General features: G+C 37.9%; 1 protein-coding gene and 1 long non-coding RNA gene across 4 annotated transcripts; one reads left to right on the top strand and one right to left on the bottom strand.

Moving 5' to 3' along the window:
- The first annotated feature begins 375 nt into the window (after window positions 1–375).
- Window positions 376–4,039, top strand: LOC131696739 (uncharacterized). The gene is made up of 4 exons (XR_009308819.1): window positions 376–921; window positions 1,442–1,498; window positions 1,960–2,076; window positions 3,709–4,039. It is a non-coding gene; the product is annotated as an uncharacterized LOC131696739 (long non-coding RNA).
- A 2,730-nt stretch (window positions 4,040–6,769) lies between these two features.
- Window positions 6,770–23,591, bottom strand: LOC117413708 (transmembrane protein 43-like). Of its 3 annotated transcripts, XM_058999418.1 has the most exons (12): window positions 23,255–23,591; window positions 22,671–22,820; window positions 21,881–22,015; window positions 21,702–21,796; window positions 21,383–21,432; window positions 21,091–21,160; window positions 20,594–20,664; window positions 19,657–19,778; window positions 11,368–11,783; window positions 10,100–10,234; window positions 9,583–9,732; window positions 6,770–6,905 (listed from the first exon to the last, which is right to left on the bottom strand). In XM_058999418.1, exons 1-10 carry the CDS (start codon window positions 23,270–23,272, stop codon window positions 10,213–10,215), a joined length of 1,149 nt encoding a protein of 382 aa, XP_058855401.1. In that variant the 5' UTR covers window positions 23,273–23,591; the 3' UTR covers window positions 6,770–6,905; window positions 9,583–9,732; window positions 10,100–10,212. The 3 variants fall into 3 exon arrangements, with proteins under 3 accessions (XP_058855401.1, XP_058855404.1, XP_058855402.1); XM_058999421.1 differs by lacking the exon at window positions 11,368–11,783 and having other exon boundaries at window positions 23,255–23,588; XM_058999419.1 differs by lacking the exons at window positions 6,770–6,905; window positions 9,583–9,732 and having other exon boundaries at window positions 10,121–10,400; window positions 11,120–11,783.
- Between the last annotated feature and the right edge of the window lie 1,998 nt (window positions 23,592–25,589).

Genomic DNA, 25,589 nt, shown 5'->3' with positions numbered 1-25,589 from the left:
GTGCGGCATGAGATGAAGTCGAGTGTATCCAACCCCCTAGAAGTCTGTATATTCAACATATACAGACATTCTGAAGGGTCTTATTGCATTTATAATCCAGGCCAAACAGTGAATTTGAAAAACAAACAATTTATTAAATATCCTTACGCCAATAAAGGGACCACAAAAGTAGTCCCATTTATAACTTTTAACTACACACTTTTAACTAGGCACTGAATTCATTTTTTTTTCTGTGAGTGCAAGACGCTGTTGTTTCAGCAGAACTGGAGTAAAAAAATAATAATAATAATAATGGTGTCTCGGATTTCAGTAATTTTTCAAGGTATGTGTCGGAAAGGTAACTATCACTATTATCTGCTGTAACTATCACTATTATCTGCTGTATTATTGAATTGTGGTTTGTCATACTTGTACTTTGCTTGAACAAAAGTTATTGTATTTCTTGCTCTTATTGTATTGTAACACTTGAAATGTATTTGCTTACGATTGCGTCTGCCTAAAGCCACTACTGCCACACTGAACAGGAAAAGATTTTGGGGTTCTAAAAATTTGGGGTTGACCCGATCTACACTGGGGCGTATTTCGGGTTGGGGTCCTAACATCTATAATATTACAATGCAATATAGGCCTATTTTTAAGGATGCTATTTTGTGTTTTTGCTTTTAGTGTTTTACTGCTAACCTCCTGCAAACAGGATCTCAATAGTTTTCTGTTACTCACTCATTAGTTTTTTTCTCACTCGGACCCCTTGCTCACCCAGTTTGTACAATATGACATTGCCCTTTTAAGAGCAGGAAATCAGTTTTATTTCAGTATTGCTGCAAACGGGAGTGACGTCACAGAGGAGTATTTAAATGTTCATGAGAGGAGAAAGTTTTCAGCAGTAAGCAGAGAGAAGACATCACAGAAACTTGTTTAGAGGTAAGAAAGAAACTGTAAATCCGACATAGTTGACTTATAATTATATTAGAACATTTATTCTGTCTCATGTGTTTTAACAACATTTATAAATATCAAGAAACAAATGGATATAAGCAGGTAATTTTTTTTCATTATTACTACTAATAATGGAATGAAGAACTATTATTTTATTTATACATATTTTGAGAAAATAATCGAGAGTAGCATCCATTATTGCTTATAACGATACTGAGAATAAACGTTTATTATGGCATTGCAATTTACTAAATTTACTCATTTACTTATTGGAGTGGAATCAGTCAAATAATTTTTTTTTATAGTTTATGAATAGTGCAATATTCTCTAGTGTCCTGAACCAAAAAAAAGTCAAGTCTCTAACACTAGTTTGGACAATAAAAATAATATAAAATATTGTAATTTCCATATTTGTCCAGTTTACAATAATTGTACTATTATATATAATATTGCAATGTAATATAGACTTATTTTTAAGGATGCTATTTTGTGTTTTTGCTTTTAGTTTTAACCTCCTGCAAACAGGATCTCAGAAGCTTTCTGTTACTTGTGTTCTGTTAAGGTAGGAAATGACTTGCTGTCACTTGTATCTGTTTATGGATTCTTAAGAATGGTGCATGCCCGAAACTGGGCACGTTGTCACTTTCATGTGAAATAAAATACATTTAAAAGTAAAGTATGTGTTTCAATGCATTCTGGGAACAGCTGTACAGAGAAAAATAATTTATCATTATTGTCTTAATGTACACAATGAATTTACTGAGTTTTGAGTGTTGCTCCCATATAGATAAAAATTCTAGTCATGCTTATGTCCATGCTAACTGCATAAAGTTTTGTCGTGTTAAATTAAACTCTTCATAAATCTAGTTGGTTAGTGATTCAGAAGTTGATTGACCAGAAATATTTTATTTTGAACAATACAGTTGCATTGTGGTACTGCACAACATAAACCTGTTACCTTATACTGTATAACAGATGCAGTGCTGCCAAGGGTGAGCTAAATGAAGACTATTTTCTGTTTAGGAAACAAAGGAAGTGTTCCTGAGTGCCTCTGGATATCCATATAGGATTGACTCTGGGAAACCACTGGGGGACTGGTTGACTGCGTTGTCTATACAGTTGCTTATTCTGTAACTAAAGGTGAGTATTTATATTCCTCTGAGTGCAAAGTCTGACCCTATTTTTTATGAAAAGAATAAAACAAATGTATTATTATGAAACTAGCAACTCAAGAAATGGAGATGATGATTTTTACAAACTTCCCTTAAAATATGTCACTTTAGGAGTGAAAATGAAGGATTTCTAGATTCATGGCCTTACTGAGCTGGGATATCTTCATTATAAGAGCTTCACTCTAAAATGATTTTTCACTCTCATTCCAGTTTAATGACTGGATGTGACACCCAGAAGTTGGGGTTGCAGATGACAATAAGCCCAAATTGGTACAGCCCATGTTTTACCAAATGCTAATTAAACACACATCTTCAGATTAATATGAGTTGCTATGAGATATTTCATTTGTGATGGGAAACTGTACAAATTAAATGGATTATGTTTTGCAATAATTTGAAATCATCTTGTAATAAGTAGGTTTAAAATAGATCAACTTTAATGGGTTTAAAAATGTTAAAAAGGACCTAAATAAATGTAATCCACAAAAACAAACGCTTTCTCAATGAAGCATTACAGTTTCACATTGAGGAGTGTGTATATAAAGCTGATTTCATGTATATTACAGTTTCACATTGAGGAGTGTGTATATAAAGCTGATTTCATGTACATTACAGTTTCACATTGAGGAGTGTGTATATAAAGCTGATTTCATGTACATTACAGTTTCACATTGAGGAGTTTGTTTATAAAGCTGATTTCATGTATATTACAGTTTCACATTGAGGAGTTTGTATATAAAGCTGATTTCATGTACATTACAGTTTCACATTGAGGAGTGTGTATATAAAGTTGATTTCATGTATATTACAGATTCACATTGAGGAGTTTGTATATAAAGCTGATTTCATGTACATTACAGATTCACATTGAGGAGTGTGTATATAAAGCTGATTTCATGTACATTACAGTTTCACATTGAGGAGTGTGTATATAAAGCTGATTTCATGTACATTACAGTTTCACATTGAGGAGTGTGTATATAAAGCTGATTTCATGTACATTACAGTTTCACATTGAGGAGTGTGTATATAAAGCTGATTTCATGTACATTACAGTTTCACATTGAGGAGTGTGTATATAAAGCTGATTTCATGAATATAACAGTTTCACATTGAGGAGTGTGTATATAAAGCTGATTTCATGTACATTACAGTTTCACATTGAGGAGTTTGTATATAAAGCTGATTTCATGTATATTACAGTTTCACATTGAGGAGTGTGTATATAAAGCTGATTTCATGTACATTACAGTTTCACATTGAGGAGTGTGTATATAAAGCTGATTTCATGTACATTACAGTTTCACATTGAGGAGTGTGTATATAAAGCTGATTTCATGTACATTACAGTTTCACATTGAGGAGTGTGTATATAAAGCTGATTTCATGTATATTACAGTTTCACATTGAGGAGTGTGTATATAAAGCTGATTTCATGTACATTACAGTTTCACATTGAGGAGTGTGTATATAAAGCTGATTTCATGTATATTACAGTTTCACATTGAGGAGTTTGTATATAAAGCTGATTTCATGTACATTACAGTTTCACATTGAGGAGTTTGTATATAAAGCTGATTTCATGTACATTCTGTTTTAGACTAAGCCAGAAGATGGATGCCATTCCAGTATTGTCTCAGCTTAAATCATTTGTGCAGTGGGCTTCGGGGGACAGTGAAGGTGCTGAAGAGACACAAGCTAATTTTTTGCAGCGCTGCCCGGTGGTAGCCCAGGGCACATCAGCAGTTCAGGCGATCATTGGCGATCAAGAAGGTGCCAGAGAAACACAGATCGAGTTCCTGAAAAATCTAAATAACAAGGTGAATTCTGTGCCAGTTGTTGGACATGTAAAAGGTACAGTCCATTACATATGTGGGGACAAGAAAGGTGGTGATAATGCTATGAAAGCTGCATCCCATACTACAGGTGTCATTGGGGGAGGGGTAGGGGGTTTTCTGGTGGGTGGTCCATTGGGAGCAGCAGTATTAGGAGCAGCAGGGGGAGCATTAATGGATGGAGCTATCACTATAGGTGATAGTGCTGTAAACGGCGAAAATGCCAAGCCATATGGCTTTGTTGATAATGTAGTCCGCATTGTGGAGGACCCAAAGAATGGAGGCAACTATGTAGACCTGATTGGTGCTACAGTTTTGGATGCTCAAGATGCAAATTAAGCAAAAGGTATTTTTGGCCAGACTGAGATCGCAATCGACATCTACAGACACCAGGCTGGTGATCACTCAATAGACAATCGGCATCTAGCGTGATTTTAACTAGAATGAACAATGCTCATATTTTAAATACAAAAAATAAACTGCAAATTAGGAATAATTTTTGCATCATCTTGATCAATATTAGCACAAAAGATGAGAATTTTTACTCTTATCCCCCTGACAAATGTGAGATATCAGTGTCAGGTCCCCTAATTAAACTGAAATTACCATTTAACTAAAGTTGCATCCTGACGTATTTAATATCTAAAGAAAGCCAATTTATTTTGGGCAACATGGCAGAGATTTAGAATAAAATATAAAATAGATAGGGAAAGTTATTTACTTCTAAAAATACTGCCACTGAAAAAATTTTATTCGGGAGGCGGGGACAAAAGTAATGTACTGGAAGCCAAACCCCAAAACGCATATTAGCCACTGAGAATGCGCAGCAGGAAATTCAGAGGTTTTCTTTGTTTGAAATTCTATAAATGCTTGGACTCTAGATTCAAACGTTGCTTAGTTTTGCTCAGAAACTTTTCCACCAAAATCACTGCAGCCCTGACTTTACTGCGCCCTGCTCCTCCGAATTTAACTAAGTATAACCTTTTCTTTCTCCATTCAAAAGAGCTAGATTATCATGGGTTGGGTGTGTGCATGCATTGGTAATCGTCAGTGTCTACTGCCTTGTTTTATTGTTATGCTGTTTAGCGTAATACTGACTGTGCAATTGTTTATGTTGATATTCTGCATTATTGCTTGTTTGTTGATTTTCCGAACTTATTAGATTAAATACATGTTTAATAGATTCCTAGTAAATCATTTGCCCGATTTATGAACTTTCAATTAAATAGAGTCTACTTAAATTTGTTGTAAAGTGTTTTCAGAGAGCAATACTGAGAACGGGTTTATACATTATAATAAATGCAGTTATTGTTTTAAGAATAATTACCATCACCATATTACCAACAGACAAAATGCGTGATATTCATTCCAATACTAATATACAAGAGAAAAAGTCTCATGTGTTAACAAGAGCCAAAGACCTTGAAACAGGCAAGACTTTTGAAGGACATAAAAAATTAATACCCAAAGCTATTAAAAACAAGAACCTCATGACAAATTGACCATTAGAATTACAAAAGAGAGTGTCCTGCAATGATGATCGAGACACAGTACAGTTTGGGTAAACAAATGTCCATTGACAACCTAGCGAGTGATTAAAGGGTTAAACTTGTGTATAATTGCGCAGCACCTACACATTGTAACATGAAGATGAAAAGGAAGTAAACTGGCATTGTAACCAATGAAAGACGATTAATTAATAGACTGGCCTGGTCTCCATGACAACGTAGGTAACATGAGGCCCTAAAGTGAATCCCAAATTCTTAAGTAACTGGTCTTCTTGTTTGTTATCAGAAGTAACTGATATGAGTGCATGTTTGTAAAAAGGTCTCAAAGTCAGAGACGGGCCGCTGTGTGTTTGGACAACATGTCTCAGACAAAAGAAAAGAAGAGCAGTGAATAACAACTGACAATAGCAATAAATATAGAATAAATTAAACGAGTGTTAAATGAATGTGCCATGGATTCTAATTAAAAGCAATATATCTTAACAGATTGATAAAGAATACATTACAATTTTGTAATATCTTACAAATTAGAATTCACTGGACATATTTGATACCGTACTGACTCATATTTACTGTATTTGCTTATTGTTGTAAGAATATTAATATTCCTATAGAAAAGACCCATATGAATGTTTGCTTTTACATGTAATTGATATTTACACTGAAGTTGAAATATTACCTGAATATTATCTATTGCTGAATTTAATGTACTGATTCATGCAATTTTGATACTAATTTTCTTTTCCGTATTACTTTTCTAACTTTTTGATGAAATTCATAAAAGATATAACATTGTTGTGTGGTTTATTGTTCAATTCTGTTTGGTCTTGACCTGGTCTGGGAGAAATATATAATTAAGAGTGCTAATTAAATTAAACCATTACACATTGACTTATTATCTTTATGTATCTAAACACCAGCTCTCCCTACAGAAGTAGCACTTTCATTTTATTTAAATTAGTTAATAATAATACTAATAATGGTTATTATTGGGTATGAATAGTTGATCCTATATCCCTCACCATGGTTAGAGACTTAACAGACGACAACCTTTTATTGTCAATTTATGTAAAAAACAAAACAAAAAAAAACAATATATACATATAAAATTTATATACATATAAAATCGACATGTTTCTTTGCAAAGGTAAAATATAAATCCAGATTTATAAAAACATAAATAAAATCTTCAAATATACACTTGTAACACTTCAATAACTGATATATATATATATATATATATATATATATATATATATATATATATATATATATATATATATATATATATATATATATATATATATATATAGATAGATAGATAGATAGATAGATAGATATATAGATATAGATATATATAACAAGGAGAGTTTTCATAATTTGATTCCCAGCTTGTCATGATTTTCCCACAGCCAGGCATGGTATTTGTTCAATTTGTGGTCTTGAGGGTCAACCTAAAAAAAAACAAACAAATGTCTAATAGGAGGCTGTGTGGTCCAGTGGTTAGAAACAGGCTTGTAACCAGGAGGTCCCCGGTCAAATCCCAGCTCAGCCACAGACTCATTGTGTGATCCTGAGCAAGTCGTCTTTCAGGTGAGACGTTGTTTTAAGTGACTGCAGCTGGTGGATAGTTCAAACACCCTAGTCTCTGTAAGTTGCCTTGGATAAAGGCGTCTGCTAAATAAACAAATACTAATAATACTAGACTGATTACTGGCTTTATGGGCAAGGAAAGAACCTGCAGATTTAAAGGGGATTTACAGTAATTGAAAACAACATTTCTGAAATGTGTTCTTATCTTTACTCATTAAAGCTATCCACATGTTCTCACTGCTGTGCTCCAGCTCCCTGCCGTGTTGCACTGAGCTCTCATGCAGAGACGTTGCAGTGTGACAGAAACAAAGACTGCACTATAGAACAGCCAGCAACAAGATTTGTATTTCACTCTTAAAATCTGAACTGTGACCAAACCAACTTGTTTCATATAATCTAGTTGACACAGTTAACCTGAACCAATACTTCAAGTGCAGTAGAGAAACCAGGACCCAGAGGGAGACCCTTCTTCACACAGAGTGGTGAGGGTTTGGAATGGGCAGAATCACTGGGATCCTTTCAGACCCCACTTGACAAAGTTCTGAGATCAATCAGCTGCTAGGAACCGGACCAGCTAAGTGGGTAAAATGGCCTCCTCTCATTTGTAAATGTTCTTATGAAGTCAGCCGATGCAAGCCCTGAATCAGATTTTTTTTTTCTGCACGTTTTCACTATGTGAGGATCCAGGGCTTTACTATTTTCACATCGCACAACTTCAGGGGCTCTGAAATAAAGGTGAAACAGACTTGTTTCGTCTAGTTTAACAGCCCTCTCTTGATTTCTGCTCATGGTATTATGCACATATTTCGAGGTAAACTCTTGCCACACTGCAGCGTCCGTTTCAGTTGGATTCTGAGAAGGAGATGCAAGCCGCTCTTGGCAGCGAGCAAGCCCTCCTAAAGGGCTGTACACACACACTGACAACATGAGGGGCATGCCAACATAACAGGGACATCTCATTTACTCCACTACACACACTGACAACATGAGGGGAGTGCCATCATAACAGGGACATCTCATTTACTCCACACCCCTTCACACTTTTTCAAAGCTTGGTAACATAATAGAGTAAACGTCCATTGAGAAAATTCTAGAAATAAGAACGCAAATCACATTATGTTAAAACATCCCTCGAATGGGCAGTAGTGTGGAGTAGTGGTTAGGGCTCTGGACTCTTGACCGGAGGGTCGTGGGTTCAATCCCAGATGGGGAACACTACTGTTGTACCCTTGAGCAAGGTACTTTACCTAGATTGCTCCAGTAAAAACCCAACTGTATAAATGGGTAATTGTATGTAAAAATAATGTGATATCTTGCAACAAGTCGCCCTTGGTTAACCCATTGGTTAATGTTACTAACCTGCCTCCATTCATTGACACAGAATATCCTGTAGGAATCATTTCCATATTTTCCAATGCCGTGCAATTCAATGGGATACTTCCACTGCTTAGTCAGGTATTCATCTGTAATGCACAGCACATTTACAGCTTTACCTGACAGCATCTTTCCACAAGCGCTCCGGGGGCCTCTGAAGAACGAGGCTTTCTTGAGAACATCAGGGTATCCAGAACTTATCAAAATGTAAGGTAAATACTTTTACTGATGATGACACTGGCCAAAGCATGTGTCTTTCTGACTTAGTTTCTTAAGGGCTGGTTTCACAAAACCCCATTAGCCCTAATCTGGACTATCTTACCTTAAAAGAATATTAGATAATTTCAAGGTAAATAAATAATGATTACAGGGATGGAAATAAGACTCCTATTGCACAAGCGCAGATGTTTCTTATTAAATTCAAAGTAAAACCAGGAATGGATCAAACTGCTATGGAATGGGACTCTTCTTTCCATCCCTGAACTAGCATTGATTATTGTCAGCCAAAACAACTAATCAATCATTTTGGTGTATTTATTATTGCTTAAAAATTGATCATTAAGATTACTGGTGGAACATTACAGCTCTGTAGTAAAGTACATGAATTGGAGATTATGAGTTTTGAGTTCCATTCAAAACAGGCGTTAGGCACTGTTCATTCCTCAAATTATCTGGTTTTCAGACAGTCCCCTAGGTCCAAGTTTTGTCTAAAGTGAGTGCTCAAAAAAATCTAAAAAAGAGTTAGTAATGTTCAGCCAATCAGAAGCATCCAGCAAAAAGGTTACACAATAGAACAAGACACAAAGTACACAAACATCCCTCATTACTGAAAGCATGTTAGACAATTTGCAGTTAAAACATTTTAAGAACACCTAACTTGCATCCTAGACCTGTTAATTGATGCAGCAACTGGCTTTATTAGCTTTATTGTGACTTATCGGTTTATTGCACTTTAAAGATTTAAAGCATGGATGCGAAACTTGTGTACAATGTGAAAGCAAGTTAAGACACAGATTACATTTACACTCAAGTTTCATCTTAACACCAAATAACAGAACCTGAAACATGACTCCTAAGAGTCTGTCTGTGAAAATGCTATTGAAGATTACAAAGGGTAGGTAATCAAGCACTTCAGTGATGTAAGGATATCTATAAACACACTACCTGAAAATTTCACCATCGCTTTAGCTCTCAGTTCATTCAGATCCAGGGGCTTCAGCAGCTCTGCTATCTCTGTCCAGTCGGTGCTACGAGTGACTTCAGGGGATGGGTAGCGATCAAGGAACTGCCACAGAACTGAGATTGCCATCTTACCTGAAATAACAAAGCAACAAATACAAATATGAACCCTTTGAAGTAATCTACAGCTGTGGTCAAACGTTTTGCATCACCTTATAGAATTAACACATTTTGCTTAATAAAGTCAAACCTGCTGAACAGTGTTACGTTAACATATTGAATTACACATATTTAACGAAAAACTGACAAAGATTTGACATTTTAAAATCTAACATGAAATACTGTATTACTATTATGCCTTCCGGCAGACTTTTGGGATATCATTTTGTAGTTTCTTTGATTACATGATGTTAAATAAAAGATTAAAATTATAGTTTATTTTTCTAAAACCACAGCTGTAGCCACACTGATGCCCAAAGAACTGATGCATTATATGTATTACCGCTGGTTTTATTGAGGAAAATGGTGGCAATCAGAAGTTTCCAAGGATCATGGAAAAGCGTTTCTTGTACCAGATTAAATGGAGAGCGAGGCGGGGTCCATTTCCTGAAAGCTTTACGCCTGGGTGGGCTTGGAGCTAAACAAAAAGAAAAAACACTTGACTCAGAAAAACCCCTTTATAAACTGAAGGTCCATTTCGAGGAATCTCTTTACGGTCATATTACCACCTTTGGTGGATTTGCTGCAGAAGTAAAGGCTTGTCTTCCGTCTCTCTATTTGTGTTTTCAGACTAAACTCCCCTGCTGAAGAACAGAAAGTGACTCGATCTATTACATGCATATAAAGTGGAACGTACTGCTCCAAAGATTCTTTGGAAAACATGTCAATACAGCCTGGGCCCAAATGACATTTCTGGACTTAATAATTGGCATTCATAAAAAATTTATTTTCTGTTGCATTGTAATCTGACTACAGGTAACCTGGCTTTATTGTGGTTCTGTGGGTCAGCCTGTCCTGTTTTAACAGACACCTCCACACTAAAAGGGATCTGTGTTACTGAAGGAGGACATCTTTAGATCTTAAGTTATGTCATTCATCCCACAGAACCAATCTAAAGATGCCCTGATGCAACTGAAGGAGCTGTGAATTAGTAAATGGAAAATCTTCATCCAGTATTTCTACAACAACTAGTTTCACAGATCCCGATTAGCCCTAATTTTGTGCCCCTTGCGGAAGAGAAACCTTCACGCAGGCACTGCTGTTTGTTATTTTGTTGGCTTATTTTGTCTTGCTCAACCCGGGTCAAAGCGTGTCGACCCACATCCTGAGATGGGTAGTTGCGACCAGGGTCAACCCCGGTACGACCCAGGTACGTGGTTTCACACTAAGCGGGATTGTGACCCGGCTATGAGTGCCAGTGTGCAAGGGGCAAGCATTACCTGAAATGGCTCAAACTGCTGTATTTCCATCTTATCAAAAATAGATGGATGGGCTTTAAAACACGACTACATTTTCTATTTACCTTGCTGTGGTCTCACCGATGTAAACCTCTCCGATGAACCCCCCTTCTCCCCGTGTTGGGGCACGAAACCAGCTTGATCCGACCCTGGCTCAGTGGAGATCTCCTCAGGCTGAGTGATATCGGCAGGCTGAGTGATATCGCCAGGCTTCACTTTTAAAGGCTCTGCCTGACTCACTGGGGAGTCTGCATTGGACTGGATTTCATTCGAGTACAATGATTTTAACAATGTCCCGTTTAAAAGCCCTTACCCCTTTTCTGATTCTTTCAGAAGTTTTTCTTTTTTGATGCCTCTGGAGTAGCTTGTTCTCCTCATCACCCCAGCTTCACCACCATGGACCACCTTCTTCTCCTGCTGCGTGGCTGAGATTTTCCTTGCCGTCTTTCTCAGCCCCCCACCTGAACCTGTCCTGCCCTGTCTTCCCCTTAGCTTCCTTGCAGGAGTTTCTTTTGCCGCAGAGTGTCCACGTTTAGTCTTTGTGCACAAGTTTACATCAGCTCCGCTTTCAGGGAAAACCTCATAGCCTTCCACGCAAGCCAGAGAGAACGCAGAAGCCAGTTCACTGAAAACACAACTTTCAGACCTTCCCTCCGTTACACACAGGGCGACTTCTTTGGTTTCCACAGCAATGTTGTAACGCTTGGCGATCTGGGGTGCCAGGTAAACCTACAATTTTACCATTTATTTATTCTCACCAACCCGCTACTAGGACATACTAGAAAATTCCACTACACCCTATATATCCAGGGGAAAATAGATTGAATTTATTATGTTAACTAAAGAAAGGAAAATACCAGAAACAAGGGTTTAAAAAACAATGAACAACATTCCACAAATTAACAAGAGTCAATTCGATAGTTACAGAATATTAGTATTTAAATAGTCATTTCATACAATTAGTAAGAGCGCCAACTATTGCACATCCAAATAACAGTAACGCTTATTCAGAGGTAGTAGTTATAAATACATATTGCACATGACCAGTAGCAACACCTTCAATTAATAAGCAGAGTTGATAATCAATTGGCACACATTTAAATACATATTGCACATGACCAGTAGCAACACCTTCAATTAATAAGCAGAGTTGTTAATCAATTGGCACACATTTAAATACATATTGCACATGACCAGTAGCAACACCTTCAATTAATAAGCAGAGTTGATAATCAATTGGCACACATTTAAATACATATTGCACATGACCAGTAGGAACACCTTCAATTAATAAGCAGAGTTGTTAATCAATTTGCACACATTTAAATACATATTAACAAACCCAAAAAAGAAAAACACATCCATTATGCTCTATGGTTTACAATTCATTTAAAATGTACCTAACTACAGCTACCCAAATGATTCTACATTAGCGCAATTAATGGGTCAAGAGCCCGGTAACTATGTACATATATATATATAAACAAAACCATAAAGCACCAGGACGTTGCAGTGCACTGCAAAATAAAAGTACTAACAACAAGACAAATGCATATATGTTTCAAAACGTATTAATGTTCCTTAAACTATCTTCCCCAACAGGAAAAACAAACAAAGTAATATCTTTGCCAAACGGGAAGGAGTACGTATAATATTTCTTCTGCCGAATAAAAAAGGAAAAAGAAACCGTCCCGAACTATATACCAGAATCTGTCCTTATTTCGGCCAAAACAATAACAAACTCCTACATCCCGGGAAACCGCAGTAACCAACCAGATAAGTCCCCACGCCGTCCAAAATAGCAACAGTCCCAAGATAACAGCACACAGTACAGAATTAATTGCACACGGTTAGTTGCCCAAACACAACAAAATCCAGCAATACTGATAATAGCTTTTCAGAGTCAAACCCGCTTGAAGCTTGCAGCTCCGATTCGCCTGGACGCCATCAACCACGATACCAACACAGCAACAATAGCAGTCTCGTAACTCGAACCATCAGTGCACCTTTCCTCTTGGGTTAAACGAAAAAAACAGAACTTAAAACCACTGGTTGATCATCCACTTGCAGTTCCCAAATCAGCACGTCTCCATGTTTTCTCTTCCTTTTCTCTAAACCCCATTCCCCCTTTTTAACCTCTGCACCGAAAAGAAATCCTCCAACCACATCCCTCCTTGTTTTCCAATTAATATTTAAAGTGACAGTAAGGATTTACACAACACGGAATAGGGCACAGCGCTACAGTCTCCCCCCCATAAAAAACTCAACCATGGCTGAGGCAACTATTACACCCTAAAACCCGTGGAAATCCTCCTCTTCACTCTCATCCTGGAACAGTTCAAGCACATGTCGTCTTTCTGAGTCTTCCTGTTCCTGAGCGGAAGGGTAATACGCTTTAAGATTATTGACATGTACAATATGCACATTTTGTCCAGTTTCTTCACAAACTACCAGATAATTTACAGGCCCTCTCTGCTGTACGACCCTATAGGGTCCTTTCCATCGAGGGGCAAATTTAGCTGTAAATCCTTGTGAAGCTTTTGATAATGCATGATTTCTTATCCAGACTCGATCCTGAGGGAGGTACTGAGTATCTCTATGACGTTTATCATAATTTCTTGCCTGGCGATGTCTGGATTTGCTAACATTCTCTGTCACATGTTGTTTCAGCTGGGACATCTCCTTCAAGATGGTATAAACAGACTTCTCGGGAGTTACTGGAGAGCCCTGCAAAGCCACCTCTATGGGTCCTCGAAGCAATCTTCCAAGGTTCAGCTCAGCAGGCGTATATCCAGTAGTCTCTTGTCTGGCCATATTGATGGCAAACCTAAACTCGGCCAAGTAACGATCCCATTGTTTATGTTTATCTTCCACATAAGAGGAAATCATAGCTTTTAAAGTTCGATTCACTCTTTCAGTGAAATTAGTCTGAGGATGGTAAGAAGTGGTCAGTTTTTTTACAACATTCCATTTTTCACAAACACAGGTTAACAACTCAGACACAAACTGTGGTCCCCGATCCGACAAGATAAAATCAGGAGTACCCCAGCGAGTAAAAACTTCTTTAATAAGTATTCTTGCGATGGTATCTGCCGTAGCACGTCTTAGGGGAAATAGTTCAACCCATTTCGTATAATGGTCTACAACTACCAGGAGCTGTGTATTGTTCATAGAACTAGTTGGCAGTGGACCCACCAAATCAACTCCAATAAGCTCCCAAGGCTTCTTAGAGTCCACATGTTGAAGCTTTCCTACTGGTTTCCTATTTTCAGGCTTAAAAACCGGACACACTGGACACTGACGGACATGGACATTAACATCCTTCCAGACCCCTGGCCAATAAGCACAGGTCAAGATTTTATTTAGAGTTTTGTATCGCCCAAAATGTCCACCCAGAGGGTTATCATGGTAAGCCTGAAGAATTTCTTTTCTAAAATCTTGGGGAACATAAATCTGATAACGAGTACCTGAATGAGGAGTAATTACTTTACGATACACCTTATCTTCCAGAATGGTATAGGAACCCGTGGATTCAGGCAGATTTTTAGTCTCTTCCACCTCAGTAAAGAGTCTTTGATAAATCTTCTGACATTCTGGATCCCTCTTCTGGGCTTCCCAAAGCTCCACATCAGAAATAGGGAAAGGATGAAAACTCTCAGATTCCCCCTTCCTGCTGGCTTGCACACTCAATAATACGTTTACTAAAGGAGACACCGGTGCACGAGACAAAGCATCAGGTACTTCATTCAACTTGCCTCTCCTATATTCCACAGTGAAATTAAATTCCTGTAATCTTAAGACCCATCGAATCAATCGAGTATTTGGTTTTACAGTGTTAAAAACCCACAGGAGAGAGGAATGATCAGTTACTATTGTAAAAATTCTACTCTCCAAGTAGTACCGCCAGCGCTCTATAGCCCATACCACAGCCAAACACTCAAGCTCAGTAGTAGAGTAATTTCTTTCCGGTGCAGTAAGAGCTCTACTAGCAAAAGCCAGTACCTCTTCCTCAGTTTGAGTACGTCGCTGCACTAAAACAGCCCCAAGACCAATACCACTCGCATCAGTATATACTACAAAAGGATACTCAAAATTGGGATGACCCAAAACAGGAGGAGTTACCAAATGCTGCTTCAACTGCTCAAAAGCCAATTGACATTCCTCAGACCAATTCCATCGCACCCCCTTTTTCTTAAGGGCATTCAAAGGAGCAGCTATGACAGAAAAATTCGGAACAAACCGATGATACCATCCTGCCATGCCTAAAAACCTTTGCAACCCTTTCACACAAGTGGGTGGTGGGAAATGTTGTATAGCCTCAGTCTTTAAGGGATCCACTTGAATACCAGCCCCAGAAACAATATGCCCCAAGAAGGCCAGCTTTGCACATCCCAATTGACATTTCTTTAGATTCACTGTGAGTCCACCAATTCTCAATCTTTCCAAGATAGCCTGGACATCCTCAAGATGTTGCTTTGCATTTGGAGAATAAATAATGATATCATCCAAATACACAAAACAAATCTTCCCTTGTACATCTCTCAAAACTAACTCCATTAATCTTTGGAAAGTAGACGGAGCATTTTTAAGACCAAACGGCATCACATTAAAATGATACAGTCCATCAGACACAACAAAAGCCGTTTTAGCCTTACTATCAGTTTCCATTTCCACTTGCCAATATCCACTATTAAGATCCAGAGTAGAAAACACACATGCACCAGACAATGACTCTAATATCTCAACTATGGTAGGCAACGGATAAGCATCTGTCACAGTTTGCGCATTAAGTTTTCGATAATCAACGCAAAACCTGCAAGTACCATCTTTCTTGGGAACCAACACAACAGGGGAAGCCCAAGGAGAAAAAGAAGGTTCAATTATCCCTTTAGCTAACATGTCTTCCACCAATTCCTTAACCACATGCTGTTTACCAACAGACATACAATAAGGGCGCTGTTTAACCGGAGTTACCCCAGAAGTAATAATTTTATGCTGCAACACAGCGGTTCGACCAGCAAGGGGGGTGCAAACATCAGCATACATCTCCAACAAAACTTCCATATCCTTCCGATAAGGAAAGACTTCATCCATTTTTACCAACACTTCATTTACTAAAAGTTTGCGTTTCTCCTCAACAGACATAGGCCCAACAGACAAAGACATAGGCATGGCAGTAGTATACAAATTAGAAGTCAGTAAATTAACTCCAGATTTGTCCTTATCAGACCAAATCCAACTATCTACATGCACATTTCCTGGTTGAAAAGGATGGTGAACTCCCTCACAGCAATAGCTTTGCCCTGTCACATCAATTTTCATACCACTAGTGACAAGAAAATTAAGACCCAACACAAGAGCAAAAACAAGCTTCTCTCTAGGCATCACAATAGTAGTTACAACATACTTCCTCTCATGAAAAGTATATTCGATGTCCACAACTCCACTAGGATACACCTCTTCTCCATTTGCCAAGTAGAAAGGCTCTCCCTTCCAAGGTCTCAATTTCTCCATGGGGCTCTTCAATTTCAACCATAAATCTGCATGCAGCAAGGTTAAACTAGCTCCAGTATCCACCATGCCTTTACCTTGCCATTGACCAATATGAATAGGGACAACTAGCTGTTGCAGGAAATCTACCAGAGAAATCCTGTTTGTTTTACACCCACCAACTACCGGAATCAAGTGAGTCACTGTACTAACGTTTTGTTTATCTATAAGGTCGTCCTTTTTAGGTTTTCCCATACAAGCAGTGGCCTTGTACTGTGGACATTGCTTAGGAGGATGCTGTTGATTGCATCTCCAACATAAAATAGCACCCACAGGAATCTGGGTCAAATGTCCCTGTAACTTCTTGGGGCCTATATCGATAAGTGACTCTTTCTCTGTCTTGGCACGTACCACTGGAAAATCAGATATTTTCTTTTCAAGTTGATTTTGTAGTTCTCTGTCTTTCTCCAATTGTCTTCCTAACCTAACAATGTCATCAACCGTATGTGCTCTACCACGCAAATGGCTAGTAAAGTAAGGATTCATATTTTTAAGCATTAATTTCACTATTTCAGACTCTTGCATATCTGTCTTCCACCTTTTACACAAGGCCCGATAGCTATAAGCATAATTCTGAAGGGATTCCTGATTTTGCTGCTTTCGATTTCTCACACGTTCAGCCATCTCATCTTCATAATCATCAGATAAAAATGCAGCCAAAAACTTATCCTGAAATTCCTGCCAACCTCTTACTTGTTCACGGGCAATTTCCCACCAGTCCCTTGCTATACCATGCAACACATTTCTGAAGGTAGCAAGAATTTCAGAATCCAACATAGGACGCAAAGCAAGAAAATCACGGCATTTAGAAAGATACAACACAGGATCTATTTCATCCTGAGGTCGACCAAAAGAAGGAAAAAACAGTTTAATAGGCAACTTCACCACACTAGAAGTAGAAGTACTTGGCCCACCACTAGCCCTCCTAGATTCATCAGGTTTTACTTGGGTCACTTCAAATCCTTTATACTGGGACTCCAAAACTTTAACTCTCTTTTTTAAAAGTTCATTTTCCTGAGACAGAGCTTTCACGTCTTGCTGAATCTGGACATGCTTAGTGGCAACATCTTCCACCAGATTCTGGTTAAATTCAATTTGTTGGATTTCTACTTGACTAATCCTATCATTCAAAGCTGTAATATTAACAGTGAGCTTATTTAAAACATCCGCCCTAAGATTAACCAACTCTTTAAAAGAGTCCTCCAAAGTGTGTTCCATATGTCCAACCATAGTTTTACATTCTTCATTAGTTTGCTCCAAAGCCTCTTTAAGAAAAACAAATTCCATTTGCATTTCTTGTTGTTTGACATCATTTGCCTGTTGTATTACTTGCATTTTCTCTACTACTGCCCGAATAATTTCTACATTACAAGCCAACCCAGCCATTTCTAAACCTACAGGCCGTAAAGATAATGAAATTGGTGTTGGTAAGGGTAGAAGGGGTGGAAACAACACAGGTGAATGGGACTCCTCCAAATATACCAAAGAATCCTCTCTAGTCTCAGAGCTGATATCATACTTAATCTGGTCACGTTCTATATTGCCAACATTAAGATCAAACAGTTCCTCAGGTACCTCAAATCCAGTAGCCATCTTTAAAAAATGTTAACAAATATAATAAATACAAAATATTAGGGGGTCCCATCTGGGGTGCCAAATTATGTAACGCTTGGCGATCTGGGGTGCCAGGTAAACCTACAATTTTACCATTTATTTATTCTCACCAACCCGCTACTAGGACATACTAGAAAATTCCACTACACCCTATATATCCAGGGGAAAATAGATCGAATTTATTATGTTAACTAAAGAAAGGAAAATACCAGAAACAAGGGTTTAAAAAGCAATGAATAACATTCCACAAATTAACAAGAGTCAATGCGATAGTTACAAAATATTAGTATTTAAATAGTCATTTCATACAATTAGTAAGAGCGCCAACTATTGCACACCCTTAAGTAAATATTGCACATGACCAATAGCAACACCTTCAATTAATAAACAGAGTTGTTAATCAATTTGCACACATTTAAATACATATTAACAAACCCAAAAAAGAAAAACACATCCATTATGCTCTATGGTTTACAATTCATTTAAAATGTACCTAACTACAGCTACCCAAATGATTCTACATTAGCGCAATTAATGGGTCAAGAGCCCGGTAACTAAGTATGTACATACATATATATATATAAACAAAACCATAAAGCACCCAGGACGTTGCAGTGCACTGCAAAATAAAAGTACTAACAACAAGACAAATGCATATATGTTTCAAAACGTATTAATGTTCCTTAAACTATCTCCCCCAACTTCACAACAGGAAAAAGAACAAACAAAGTAATATCTTTGCCAAACGGGAAGGAGTACGTATAATATTTCTTCTGCCGAATAAAAAAGGAAAAAGAAACCGTCCCGAACTATATACCAGAATCTGTCCTTATTTCGGCCAAAACAATAACAAACTCCTACATCCCGGGAAACCGCAGTAACCAACCAGATAAGTCCCCACGCCGTCCAAAATAGCAACAGTCCCAAGATAACAGCACACAGTACAGAATTAATTGCACACGGTTAGTTGCCCAAACACAACAAAATCCAGCACTACTGATAATAGCTTTTCAGAGTCAAACCCGCTTGAAACTTGCAGCTCCGATTCGCCTGGACGCCATCAACCACGATACCAACACAGCAACAATAGCAGTCTCGTAACTCGAACCATCAGTGCACCTTTCCTCTTGGGTTAAACGAAAAAAACAGAACTTAAAACCACTGGTTGTTCATCCACTTGCAGTTCCCAAATCAGCACGTCTCCATGTTTCTCTCTTTTCTCTCTCTAAACCCCATTCTCCCTTTTTAACCTCTGCACCGCAAAGAAATCCTCCTACCACATCCCTCCTTGTTTTCCAATTAATATTTAAAGTGACAGTAAGGATTTACACAACACGGAATTATAGGGCACAACGCTACACAGTTGTGGCAGTTTTTGTATCCTCCTCCTCCTCCTCAATGATCTTCAGTCATCTACACAGCTCCCCAGGGCACTCACCTCTGGTCTCCGGGGGTTGTGTGTGTGGTAGAAGGAATCCTCATACACAGTGACAAAAGCATCCAGAGGCGACAGCCTGACCAGACTCAGCTGTTTAAAGGTGTCCACCTTCTCCACCAAACCTGGAAACAACGTGCAACCAAGCACAGGGTAAAACAAAATGCTACATCTTAAACAACCAAGCACAGGGTAAAACAAAATGCTACATCTTAACCAAGCACAGGGTTAAACAAAATGCTACATCTTAACCAAGCACAGGGTAAAACAAAATGCTACATCTTAAACAACCAAGCACAAGGTAAAACAAAATGCTACATCTTAAATCTGTCATCCATAGCTACAAAATACTCTTATGTGGTACTTCTAGGAAAGGATTTAGTCAAAACATGTGGCTGCTTGATCCCAAATCAATATTATTAAGCCTATATAGTAAGCGATGCAGTCTTCTATAGCTCTTGGATCTGTAAAACTACTAAGAACAGTGATTATCTAAAGGGGGGGTTTTAAGACACACTACTGTGCTTTAAAGAAGACACTGAATTATTTGACCCCCTCATAAATAATCTATGAGGGAGGCCCTTGCACCTTCAGTGTCTGTTCTTGGGTCACTATATTATTCATACCCACATGGCATCTCCTCAGGTGTATACAGGGTGTCTGAACAGCTGTGCAATGACAAATGCCATGATGAGTAAAGCCAATATCACATGACATTTTGTGGTAATTGTGTGAATTATGCTAAGAGGATCAAACTCAACCCATGAACAGGTCTTTTTTTTTTTTAACACCCTTTTCATTTAGCAAGGGCAGTGTCTACAGTCGTGGCTATTTACTACATTTTTCAGACAATATTACAATTGGAATCTTACAAAGGTGCCTGACAAGAATATAAAGCTCATTTACTGGCCATCCAACATGGTCTGAAAGCAGGCTTTACCTAGAGAGAGATAGAGAGGGCCCACAGAAACATAAGGAGCTACGACAGTGACAGACTCCACAGCCATGGCACTGAAAGAGAAAAAAAAAAAAACACTAAATATTAACAAACCATTTAAAGTCGCTTATTACAAGCAGCTTTAATAACCAACTTATCTGAGTGAAAATGAAGATTTTAAAGTTAACTCATGCAATCCTGTATTGCTGTATGTTTTTACAGCGTAATAAGATGAGGGAACACAAAGCCACTTTTTCAGGAACAGTGGCTTGAAACCTGATTCCAAGTGACCTAGTTTGAGGCAACTTTGCTGTATCAAACCCCAAGTCTCCCTTGGTGTGCCATGCAGTGGCTTGAAACCTAGTCTCCTGAAACCAAGTTCGAAGTCACACGTTTTGTTGTGATGAGTGGGTGCAGTAGTGGGAAACCCAGCAACATTCTTTCATGTCTATTCATGCTGGGACAGCTGGGGTGGTCGACTGATAGACAGCATACATTACCTGGGGTTGGTGTGGCCAGTCTCTTTATCAAAATTCCTGCTGTTGATGACTTCCGATTTCCACTCGGTATCTAAAATGGTTGGGAAAGGGAATTAAATGGCTCTCCCATTTGCATGATTAAAACTGCTTTCATTTTACAATGCAATACGTTATAACGTATGAACTAGGGAGTCAAATGCAACTGACTTAGTACAAATCTGTGAACAAGAGTAATGGTGCAAACTTGGAGCATAATCTACTGATTATGTTTCTGAACATCCATGGTTGGAATACATTTAAAAAGTGTACTCACTGTATGTGTATTTGGTCTCCGTCTTTACTTCACCATTTTCTTCATATTCCCTAGTGTGAATATATATATATATATAAACACTAATCATTACATTATATTACAAAGTCCAAGTTAGAGGAAAATCTGTAATTTGCAAGAGCCTTCCACAGTAGAAGAACTAAAACTAAATCAGATACTTTTCCATATTCAACAAGCACTTCTGCAATAAAGTACAATGACATGAGGTCTATGTTGTCCTATTAGGTCAGGTTACAGAAGCTGTCCGCCTCTTAACAGACTTCACTAAGAAACACAAATCAATGAGCGTGTTTGTACTTACCGGCTGTCCTCGTATTCCACCCACTGGTACATTTCAACTTGCCGCTTCAGTTTGACAGCATGGATGGAAATCCCATAGTTGGGATCATAGAGAGGCTGGGGAGAAACACAGAAATAAACGCATGATCGCCAATCAAACCCCATTCCTATAGTGTACATACTACAGAGGATCAACAGTACCTGTGATGTTCTCAGGGCCCCAGACAGATGCACCAACCTGCCTTCATTCTCAGGGTCCACTGTGATGATGTCATGCAGCGGCACCACCTGAGAAAGCCCCTCATCAAGTGAGGTGGCTGTTTTAAGAGCCCGACCCTGCAAGAGATTTTACCAGGAAGTCACTTGCCATCACATATCATCCAGTTACAAATATTACATCAAAGCTGTTCTCTAAAAGTTAACAAAAAACATGCTGCTAGGTTAGTAATCTAAATGTACAGTGACCCCAAAAGGTTAAACAAAAGATAGTGCTTCCCCAGGTTGTCGCATTGCCCATACATACAATATCAGCTCTAAAAACATTTTGAAAAAGGTCTGTGTTTTTATGTGTTTTGCACAGAGATTTAGAACATTCCATTGTGGCTGGTGGTAGCAAGATCATCTTATTTTGAGTGACATTTTGGCAAGCAGGCTAAAATGATAAACATACATTATTTCTACAATGCATATGGCTTTACAGCAGGGTTCTTGCTAAACTAATTAGTGTGAATCTAATCATTTATAATATTATTTAATACTTAGCAGGCGCCCTTATCCAAGGCGACTTACAATTGTTACAAGATATCACATTATTTTTAACATACAATTACATTATTTTTACATACAATTACCCATTTATACAGTTAGGTTTTTACTGGAGCAATCTAGGTAAAGTACCTTGCTCAAGGGTACAGCTGCAGTGTCCCCCACCTGGGATTGAACCCACGACCGTCAGGCAGTGCAAACAGCATGTTTAACCCACAGACTGTACCTCGTTGGTAAAGAGTATGTAAAAGGAGAGCGCAAAAAGCCCGACCCCGACTACCATCCCGCCTGCAGTGTCGCTCATACGCTCAAGGATTCCAGGCTTTTTCCGGCTGGTCACTTTGACATGTTCGTTTCTCGTGCCCTCTCCTGGTAACTGCAAAGTTAAACAGAAACATTACATTAATAAATATGCAACATTACATTAGCGAATTTATTGCGGTGTTAATAACCCTTTCTTTACTAGATGCCATGGTCATAATGCACTCGGAGACCACAGAAACACGCCGTACTGACGGCTTCACTTACAGAGATAAATAAATATATTTTAACCCTAAAAATATATGTAGTATTCTGTCAAAAGAGGGAGAACTGGCAGATTCGATAAATACTAAAGAAAACCAAAAAAGTTCCGCACTCAAAAATTAGAAATTATTTGTTTATTTATTTTTTTAAATGTGCAGTTCTCAGTCACGAACATTTAAATAAAAAAAAAATAACAATTTAAAGAAATACGCCACGTCTACATTTTTTTTTTGGTATACACAAAGAAATACGTGCAAAACAAATACCTCATAACTCTTAACTTACATTAGCTGTACTAGACATTGTGTTTAGAGTTCGATGTTTTCACCACCCTAGTGTGTGTAGCAATACTTCACATACGGAAATGAAAAGTAACTATCCGAACAAAATTAACTGTAAACGCACAGTATTGAATTCAGATTATAAATGCTGGCGATAGCTAACAAGCTTCACAAATATATTTTACAAACTCGAACTGCTCTACCAAAAAAAAACTATGTAAAGCCCGGAAAAGAATTGCTTGCATTTCGAGTTTGCGCGACTATCCTCTCCGCCCAGACGTAACGTATTATTTGTCCACTGATAGGCTGCATTCTGACAAAGCAGAGAGTTCTGGGTAGTGTAGTCTTGTCACATCAACATTTCCTGTGTTTTGGGGGATATGATCTAATTTATCACACTGTAAATCTAAAAGAGCATTATTCTGCACAGTATGTGCTGCATGTGTGTAAGTACTTTATCCTTGTGTATTTTTTGCTCAAATGCTTGCGTTGGAAAACTTATTTATCTGTATTGTAAATCATTTTTCAGTTTTGGTTGTGGTCCTTTTGAACTTGTGATGCTTTTAGTAATTTAGTTATATTACAATTACAAACAATTTAAGAGTGTAAATGCATTTCAATTATCGGGCTTATACATTTCATTTGTCACACGCGTTACTTGGATATTGGTTATGAAACTTGCATTGCTCATATAATAAATTGATTTACGTCGTTACAGGTAACAAACTCCCTCCTCAGACTCGGAGACATGGGCTGTACTGCCTTTTAGGTGAAAGTGCTGAAAATTGTATTTCACGTTTACCTATAAGAACCGATTGTTTACCCATTTTTTTTAAATTGGATAATGAAATACGTCTGTTTACAACTGACCATTTCATTGCTTGCAAAAAAAGTCATGTTTCCCTTTGTACTTTTGTTGTGTCATTTATAGTTTTTTTTAGATATTGAGGGATATATCAGAACACTTACTAAACTATGTGGAATGTTGGTGAAAGACAGCATTCTACTGGAAAACAAGGTTAGCTAAGCAGGCTGTGCTGGAAAGCCTTCAAGTGAAAGTGGTGTTTGTTTATTTATTTTCTTTCCTTTTAGAATGTCCTCTTTTTCAGCGTTGACAGCTCTTAGGTTGGGACCAAATCAAAACTTTGACAACCTGCTAATCGCACTTAACAAAACTATTTAATAGCATTTTCTTTTTTATGAGTAGAAGAAAAAAGGTACTTACAAAAAAAGAAAACGCTATTAAATGCAGTTTTGTTAAGTGCGATTAGTGGTTTGTCAAGGTTTTGATTTGGTCCCAGCCTTAATGTCATTCAGAATTTCATAAATATAATTGCGTTCTCAAGGCTCAAATTTGCAAGCTGTGGGTCGCCAGGGGTGACCAAAATTAGTCTCTGCGATCACTTTTTAATATGCATTCACCATCAGCAACTGTGGGAGTGGGGTTGTCAGGTACGAAATAAAACTTGGAGGTATGACACTGGCCCGGTTTTTGGGATGGAACCGCATAACAGTCTCGCGTTTTGATTGGTCCATGTCTGTCACATGAATATGTCGTCACACGAGTGGAAAAGCGTGCAGGCATTTTTAACATTGTGATCAGATAGAGAGAGTGATCTGCTTTCCACAACCTTACCATTAAAATATAATGTGGTATTACACTGTACTGATATTACAAATTATGAGGAATTACTTTATATAAATTATCATGTTATGCACGAATGTAAGAATTGGCTTTCTGTGGTGGTGTACTTTTTTCTTTCAAGTAGCATATATCTATAATCGTTTTTGCGATATATTTTAATATAAAACATATACGCTATTGCAGTTTTGTTACAGGATACATTAGTTTATCTCTAATGTAATCACAGTTTTACATATAGACTGCCCCTGTTTTCATTTACTTCGCAAATTCTGGGCCGCTTTACTTTTCAGATAATGTCCCAAATTCTGGGCCGCCTTGGTTTTTAGATAACGTCCCAAATTCTGGGCCGCTTTGGTTTTTAGATAACGTCCCAAATTATGGGCCGCTTTGATAACATCCCAATTTCTGGGCTGCTCTGGTTTTCAGATAACGTTCCGAATTCTGCATTTTCGAATTCAGGCCAGTTTTTGAGATATTCTGCTTAGCTGACAGCCGAGTTTCTAAGTCATGCATGCACAGTTTACCATAAACTGGACCGTTAATTCATTTAAGAGTACATGAATCAAAGTTAATGTATTTTTTACTCTCCTCAGAAAACATTTAGGAACATGGTATACCAAAAAAAAAAAGGTCATCTCATTTGCTTATGTAATGTCCATCAATATATAGTGAGGCATAGGGGTTTATCAGAACT

This window comes from Acipenser ruthenus, chromosome 25, assembly GCF_902713425.1.
Source record: "Acipenser ruthenus chromosome 25, fAciRut3.2 maternal haplotype, whole genome shotgun sequence".
Taxonomy (NCBI): Eukaryota; Metazoa; Chordata; class Actinopteri; order Acipenseriformes; family Acipenseridae; genus Acipenser; species Acipenser ruthenus.
Note: the sequence above shows the minus strand (reverse complement) of the source record. Positions and strands in the feature narration are given on the sequence as shown.